This window comes from Corvus moneduloides, chromosome 1 (genome assembly GCF_009650955.1).
Source record: "Corvus moneduloides isolate bCorMon1 chromosome 1, bCorMon1.pri, whole genome shotgun sequence".
Lineage (NCBI taxonomy): Eukaryota > Metazoa > Chordata > Aves > Passeriformes > Corvidae > Corvus > Corvus moneduloides.
The window spans coordinates 24602847-24611870 of NC_045476.1; the positions used below are offsets into that span (position 1 = coordinate 24602847).

Consider the following 9024-nt stretch of genomic DNA (forward strand, 5'->3'; position numbering starts at 1 on the left):
CTGATTTCTTTGTACAACTAAACATCTTTTATTTCCCTCCAATTTGATTAACAAAACATCTTCTATTTTCCTTCTGCAGAAGAGCTGTTCAACTATTTGGGGTCCAATGCCTTGCTACTTTTACAGCAGATAAGAGTCCTTCTTTTTGTTTTCACTTGAATAATTTAAATGCCAAGAAAATAGTATTCCAACTACCAGAATATTGGGCATATGTTTTCAAGAGGCTTCAGGTTTCCTGGTTAGCCAGTCCTAGATGATAAAATTGGTACCTGAATTCCCTAAAAGGAATAAAATTTTTTGACTCTATTGCTAAGAAGCCTTGAGTTAGTTTTGAACATTTGTCCAGATTATTTATCCAGTGTCCAGGAAGCAAAAATGCCCCACTGCTACAACTACTCAGTGACACTACTGATGTACCAGTAAATTACATAATAAAGGAGTTTAAAATTAATCATGTTCACTAAAATGCATCAGAGTGTCTTTGTGGGGATAATTGCACAACAGTATTGTGGAGGAAATTAGAGCTTTATCCTTAAACTGTGAATTTATTTTAATCCATGCTTTATCTTGAAACTAGAAAAAGGCATAGCTTTCTGATGCAGTAAATATCTTGTTGCTTCTAATGTATTAGAGGCTTAAAATTAAATTGACTCTGGGTTTAAATGAATATTGCAGTTGCCCTTTAACTTTTGCTGTGTGTAAATTTTCCACACCATAAAATCAGCCTTCCATAATCAAGTCAGTCAGTGCTTCAAACGAGGTGGGTCAGGTCCACAGTTCAGATATTATGATTGAATAGAACACAGGGCACTGCAGGGATTGTGCAATGAAACACGAAAGTCAGTGTCATCGTGAATACACTTTTGCGGAATCCATGGTCACAAATGTATATCTTAGTATCCTTTGTGCATCAATAAAAAAAGTAAGTTGAAAGTATTCTGTAGCTGGTTGATGAAACTATGTTTAGACAAACACCTCAGGCTAAGAGTGAATACTGCTAATTTTCACCTAAGAAGAATTTCACAACCTCTTGAAAAGAAATAGAAAAGGAAGTTCCATTTTTCTTCTGTTCCGGCTTCTGTCCCTTCAGAAGATGTGCTAGTTCAAGGGTAATTAGAGGACACACATCACTACTGGAGTGGCCTGTAGGTCTGTGTTTGGTTTCAGTACTCAGTTCCTTAATGGTGTGTCTTTGTTTATTTTTTAAATGGTGTTTTAACATAAACACTGGATTAATTAAAGGACTATGAATTAATGTCCAATATCCTGATTAAAAGTGTGAACAATGAGCAGCATTCCAAAAGGAAAATTTCACCTTGACACTTATCCACACTGAAATTCTCTTCACTTTTTTTCCCCCACTGAGAACATTGTCAGAGAATATTGACATATGACCTGCAGAACATTTTCTTGCTAACCTGTGTTCTTTTCCTCCATTTAATTGCTTTATTTATAATTCAATTTATTATTAGGAAGTGGTATGTGTAAGTTCATCTGTGGGTATCTTTGATATGTCAAAATCACTGGATTTTTGACTGCTGTGTTTCCTAATAAGTGTTTTGCAAAGGTAGATTTCCCAAGCTAATAAGTATAGGATTACTCTCTGAAACAGTCCTCTGAATGATCTCCTTAATAAAATTCTCCCAATAGGAGAATGATACTAAAAATTCAATTAAAAGGTTTTAAAAAACAATGGAAGCTGGAAGCCAAGAGTGGAAATGTTAAGTTTCTCTACACACCTAATGTATACAGAAAACCGATCATACGTTCTGATCAATAAGAGATTGACTCCCTGGAGTCAAACCCTCTGCTACTTGATTGAAAGAGTACAATTTGTCTCAAAAATTTCTGAAATATTTCCTTGCTGAGCATCAGGACTGTTTCAAGATAAAGATACACCTTAGTGACCAGACGATGGCTCCATATCCTAACTATCTGAAACAGGCAGTTTTTCATCCCAAACACAGAGCTAAGTTTGGCCTGACACTCAGCAAGAATAAGAAGGTTAATTAACTCACTTCAGGTTGTCCAAGATAGAACAGGATACAGAGTAGAGCTCTTCAGGAAAGAAAAAACCCTTAAATCACTCACTTTCATAAGACTTTCATAAAAATAGCCGAAAGCAAAGCCCAATAGCCAGCATACTAATAGATAAAGTGTGTACAAAAAGAAAACAAATGTTTGTATTTAATTGTGCTCTCTAGGTGATATGGACCATGATGTTGAAATGACAGAATACTCCTCTTCAGATGATCAACTAAACCAAAATGGAAGTGTTTCAGTGAATCCCCTCCACTTCTTCCCCTCTTGTCTTCAAATGCCTTGGACACAAAACTATTCTTCATTGGAAAACAGAGGGAATATATCTCTTTCTGCTGTCTCTGAGTACATAGCTTCATGTGACCCAAATGTACCTGATCTCTTCTGGGAATCGGGTACAGATACGAATAACAAAGAGACAGTAAACTCAGGTTATTGTTCTGAAGTTAGCTTCAAGTCAGAGAATTCACAAGAAGAGAATACTGTGCTTATGTTTGAAGGGCTGGAAGACTCTTACATGACGGAGCCCCAAGAAAAGAAAATGTTGCTTGATGTAGAAGGGAATTACAGGTCTGCTGCAGCCAGACGTGTACAAAGCCGACGTTCTTTCCACAGGCCAAAACCTCTGCATCATCCTAAGCTTCAGAAGCTGGCATCTCTTCCAGCGTCTTGCCATGTCCCTCCACATTCCTTAGAACAGGAGGAAACACAATTGTGAGCCAGGACTTACTTGAAAGAAGAAGGTGAACAAAGGGCTTTTGTAAAAATAGAGAGCAACCCACTGGTTCATCGGATCTGCTCTAGGATGGCTTCAGATGGAAAGGGAGTGGGGTCCTGTGATGTCAGAAAACACTGGAGCTTTTCTGCTGCACTTACATTTTAAAGTTCTTATTCATAATGAAAGGGTGCATAGTGAGGGGGAATTGCGACTCCTTGTTATTTTTTCACGTAGACTGTTACAAATAATCTATTATTTTTGGAGGGCTAAACCAAGAATCTTTTCAAATGGTAAATCCTTGGTGGTTTTTTTACATGGAAATGGTTTATTATGCCATTATGCCGAAAATACATTAAAAGAAACAGGCTGCATTTGCTGCTTCAGTAATGGAATTAAGTATTTATGCTAAATGAAATAAAAGTAGGAGAAGCCAATGGTTAGCCTCTTCCCTGCTAAGTCTACTCTGATTGAGTCAGTGCCTTTTATAAGTGCAAGCTAAAGAAAAATACTTTCCTGCTCTTGAATATTTGTGTTACTGAGTAATTGTGGAATATTGACTCTTGCGAATAACTTTCCAGGGAGAGGAAAGTCCTGGCATCTTGAAATTTCATCAAGTACTCCAGGAGGGCCATTTCCTTCTTTCACCTTCATTCCCTCAACTCAGTAGCACTGGAATGAAAGAACATCCAGAATTAGCTCAGAATTTTAATTTGTGTGGTCACAAGCAACTCATTTCATATTCTTAATTAAGCTGCTCTATTTTAAATAGCCTCACTCAGACAGAAGTGTAAATATTTGTCATTTTTACTGCTGCTTTGGAAGACACCTTCCAAATACTGTTAGATTATCCTGTTAATTTATGTATCACTTTCAATAGCTGATCAGGATAGTGGTCTCTTAGATGGTATTCTGCATTTTGCTACATGGTTTAAGTGCCACAAAGACTCAGGATGTTGATGGTCCAAAGTATTTTACAGAGGCAGTTTGGCTACTGTGCATGTATATACCTATTTGTATTAGGACTGTCCTTTTTTTCTGTCTGTGTTTTTCTGTCAAATTATACTTACGATTGCACTAGACACTTACTGCATATGAATTAGATCTACATCACCTTTAAGACAGCTGGAGACATCAGTGAAAGCCAACTCAGATGAAGACTAAATGAAAGTGAAAACTCAGAGACCTCTCACAGATGTGTAATACTACATGCCAGTGTATAGTCCTCTGGCCATTTTGCCTCGGATGATTCCAGTCCTGAAATTTTGGCTTGAAATCTTCAGTGGTATAAATTGTAAAGGTTCTATGACATTAAAAGAAGGTGAGTGCTTAGCCACTTCTGTGATCTTAATGTGTTCCTACTTTCTATTTGATATCAGTGTAAACCATTTGTAAGTGAGGTGTCACCTTCAGGGAGGTATCTGAATTGTTTAAGACTGGAACCTGGACAGAGGCTTTATCTGCTAAATTTAACTTTATCTATAGGAATTAATGATTGTTTCACTCTACCTACCCAGATTTTGAATGGGTTTAAGATGATTCTGTGTCAGATATCAAAATTGAGATTTACCCAGACAACCAAAAAGAGTGGAGAAATGTGTGAAAACTCATGCCCACATCTTTTTTCTATCTTTGGCCTGTATGCTAAAACTATATGTTAGGCTGGTGCAAATTGCAGAGATGTGATGGCAAATACCATATACAGACCTAGACAGATACAAAACATAACCTCCAGAGACTAAATTCAGAGAAGTGGTTCTTTTTTATCAATCCACAAGAAGCTGCCTGTTTGGCAGTCATCTTGGGCAATCATTCAAATCAGTGTCTCTAACTGGAAAGCTTCATTACCCAGAACTAGTCTTGTTAAAATTCAATAATGTAAATTCAATTTTTGTGAACCGAGTACATATGAACATACTATTTTGGTGAAGTAGAGCATATTAATACTGTTCCAGATATTATAATTGGAACAAGTATTTTAGTAATTGGCATAGATATATAACAGGACCATGACTGATTCCAAATGTTAGGACAGATAAAGTGCAATGTGCCAAAACCTACCCTTCTGTCTCACAGTGTAATGCTGAAGTACCAACACCAAAGTTGGCAAGACGCTCATCAGGTGTTGGCTTTGAAATAAAACTTTCATTTCTTATTGGTGTCATACAGAGGTGATTGCTGTCCTGCAGTTAGAAAGAGAACCATACTGTGGACTGTTTTCTGCAAGCTTGTTAGACCATTACCAATCTGTTTTTGTGCAGGCTACCTCAAGGAAACACTTGTAAACTGTCATCAGCAGATGGGAATTTTCACCACATAAATGTTGCACAGACAAGAGTATGCAATTTTGAAAATCATAGGATGTAAGTTTTTATTGTTCTTGTAAGCTTTTAGGCTAAAGAAAAGAGGATCAATAGACACCACCGTATTTACAAATGCAGTAGTCTCTGTGAAAAATCAGCAGGATCCTGTATGGTTTTGAGAGGGCTGTGGGCTGTATTATTATAAAACAGAGAGGAACATCACACCATTTCAAACTATGGAAGTGGAAAGACACTATATACAAAGGGCTTACCTCTCTGTTTCAAAGGCCTTAGGCATTTTCTATATGTTGCATCACTACAGCTGAACAAATGAAGGATAAAATGGGCCATTCTGGGCCATTCTGATAGCGAAGAGACCTTTCCCTGGAATATCTCACATAATCTCTGAAGCTCTTACGCCCCTGGAAGTGGTTTTCTAGTATAATTGGTTCTACAGCAAGGTTTTGTTTGTTGTAATTTCTCAATTTGAAATGTGATGAAAGAAAGCTTTCACGTCCCCAGTTTCCACATTTGAGAACATACTCATAGCTATAACACAGTGAATTATAGCTCCCTTTTTTCCCAGGGCAATTGCTCCCAATGTCTACCAGGGTATATACAAAAAAGCAGGTTATAACAGTTCATCATTTGTCTTTTTTCTTTTTTTGCATACTCTTTCACTGTACATTCACATTTCCTGTGGTATGCATATGTGTGGGTGAAAGTGTTTGGTTACATCTTCAGCATGCTTTAATCAGTCAAGCACCACTAATTTCTATCACAGCAATATAAATTCAGAGCTGCTGAGGATATGGCTGTAAGTATCAGCTTTTTTTGCCCTTTTTTATTAGATTGGAATGATCAGTTGATAGCTAGTTCACCTCTGGTGACGCCAGTTCAGTTCTTACTTCCCTGAAAACTCTGTCTCTAAATTTTTTTGTGACATGCTCTGTCAAAAAAAGGCAAGCTGGGCATTCCACTGTCGCTATTTATTGAATAAGTAACTATGACCTACCTTGTTGCAAAAAGATGAAGAAGTATTTGATGTTCCTTCTATATATTTTACTCCATGAATAAAGTTCTTTTTAGCAATGTTTATTATGCTGCACTATGACCTAGTAATGTTAAAAAAACCCCAGAAGTGTTGCCTGAATTGAGATGAATTCTGTCTCTCTGAGCTGTGAACCTAGTTATTGAAACATATGAAATAATGTTTTACAAATACATGGTCTAGTCAGAGATTTATGTAACAAAGGTTGCAAAATAATCACGTGCCTTAAACTGTCACTCTTTGGAGTGCTGTTGTTTGGAGATACTTGTGTGTACTTTCCAAAAGGTGTCAACTTACTGCACATATTTTTAAACAAGTCAAGTTGTTCTGCTAATGTCTTTGTAGAAATGTTTTAATTGTATATCATAATGAGAAGTTTGGCAATAAATTGTATCACTTTGGTGGAATCACACTGCTTTCGCAAGTGATTTAGAGAATCATTTCTTTATTACACTTAGAGAAGACTTTCCATTCAAGACTTCTGAGAAGTATGTATTTCTGCTCCCAAATCGAAGTTAACAAAGACAATGGAGCGCTGCTGATAAAATTATCAGCATTTATAAACATTTATAAAACAAAAATCATTAAAAGCAGCAACAAAACTTGTAGATCTCCTAAGGCTCATTCTGACAACTATAACACTTTTTGTGTAGTTCTAGCCCCACTGCAGTCAATGACAGAATTCCGATTGACTTTATAAGCCAGTATTTCCATCTATAGAGCAGAAAGGCACATATTTTGTCAAGTTTTATTTAGCGATGTCATCATAACAATTATTTATAATTTAAATTTTACATAAATGACATATGGCATCTCGTTATTATTATTATGCACCTGTATCAGGGCAATTCAACATCACAGAAGCAAAGATCTGACCAGTCTTAGAAAATGATTTCATCAGTTTCAGCAAAGTTTTAAGAAAGCTAAGTTATTACAGCTGGTCCCTTACCAGCTGTAATACTAAGTGATAAACATGAAAGGTGATAAACACCCTACTGGCTCTAGGAGGTATTTATAGTTTATTTTAAAGCGTGATCCTCCAAGCGTTATCAGCAAGGGAAGAGGCTTTTCAGACCCATCGCTGAATAGAGCAGTGCTTTCAGGAAGCATGTGTGCATGCATAAAAGGGGTCCTGGAAAGGCAGTATAGCTGTACTTGTGATTGAAAACAGAAATGAAGGAAGTCTGATGCAGAAGGATCAGTTTAGTGCTGCTAAGGTGTAAGTAGCTAAGAATGGGAAAAACCAAATGTGGGCTAAGTATGTGCATGTGAATGTTCACAATAGAAACAATGAAAACTGAAATGGGTGAAGCTGACCTCAAAGGAAGATAATGTAGAGAGGTGCAAAACACACGTATGACACCTGCCTAATAACCAATGCTTAATTCCTACCCGCACATACATATTTTCAAAGGATAACTCTATAATACACAATTTTAGCTGACATTGTAATACTAACATTTTCTTCAGTGTAAAAGCAGTAGAAATGTCAATTAATGTAGTCACAAATAATCCTGGATCTACAACCCAAGATGTGAGAAAAAAATTTTCACAGTAGCTTTAACAAAGACATAAAACTCACTTATCCAGTGACCGCAGTAAAGTACCAAGAAACAATATGATGATTACAGAAGTTGCTATCATCATATAGTCACTGTCTCAGAACACTACTGTATAGAGAGAGTCTCACCCAGGAAATAGAAATGGATTTTGATAAGCAGACAGGATAGACTGCAGTGACCAACAGATTGCATGGCATGACCACAGGAGCAGATGGACCAGCAACCTGTTCATATGCAACCAGTCCCCTAAATACCCTTACCTCTCTATGTTCTTACTGTTGTTCATCCTCAAAACACCTTAATCTCCCCCTTCCCCTGTCTTTACTTCCTATTCAAAGCATCTTATACAATGCCTGGCAGAATTCCAAGATGTATCACTTAGGCAGTAACCCTCCTTGGTCTATAGGGTGATAGAGGGAGCCCATCCACTTGACTGACCCTGATGGCTTTTACCACACAGACAGTGAGGCTGATCGTCCTCCTCTGGCAGCCCTGGAAGAAGACAGATCAGAGTGCCCCAGTTTCACTTCTTCAGTTGGAAGGGCTTCCTGGCTATCCCTGTTTTTCTGTGCTCCTTTGTGTGTGTGAAGATGAACTTTGTGTTTCATAATCTAACAGTTTCAGGGTAGATCCTGGGGAAAAAAGTTCTAAAATGAAAAAAATATTCTCTCTTTTTACTTTTACAACACATGACCTAAAATCTGTGACCTGGTCAGGTTTTGTGTGTGATAAGAAGTACTTTTTGAGTTGCTGGGATTATCAAGTTAAAATAGAGTTACCTGCACCAAACCGGTTTCTGTTAAAAATTGGTGGATTCTATCCATCATCTGACATGTATAAAGAATAACAGCATCATTACAAAATGGCAATTATAATTTAGTCAATTAGCCTTTTCAGGTAAGAGTTTCAGTAATACTATTTATAACCTCACTCCAACAAACTCCTACTTCTTTGACATGTTTAAAAGCCAGATCAAACTGACAGGTGATGTACAACCCTAAATTTAATCCACTGAACACTTCCTGTATTTCTTAAGATAATGAAGCTATTCAGACATTCAGAATCATAGAATCATTTAGGTTAGAAAAGAGCCTTAAGATCAATGAGTCCCATTAACTCATCAATGAGTTAATCTAACACTTCCAAGTCCACCACTAAACCATGTCCCTAATCACACGTCCAGATCTTTTAAATACCTCCATGGATGGTGACTCAAACACTTCCCTGGGCAGTCCTTTCAGTACTTTCAAAGAAGTTTTTCCTGATATTCAGTCTAAACCTCCAACCTGCAGCCTCATGGGGCAACTTGTTTCCTCTTGTCCTGTCACTGAGGAATGAGGACATAACGTTGAG

General features: G+C 37.2%; 1 protein-coding gene across 1 annotated transcript in view; it reads left to right on the forward strand.

The window, feature by feature from the left end:
• SLC9A3 (solute carrier family 9 member A3) overlaps positions 1–2288 on the forward strand; it is a 54344-nt gene extending 52056 nt beyond the window's left edge. The window contains exon 17 of the mRNA XM_032102349.1: positions 2205–2288. Within this exon, the coding sequence (XP_031958240.1) occupies positions 2205–2208 (4 nt within the window). The 3' untranslated portion in view covers positions 2209–2288. The remainder of the gene's footprint in view (positions 1–2204) is intronic.
• The last annotated feature ends 6736 nt before the right edge of the window (positions 2289–9024 follow it).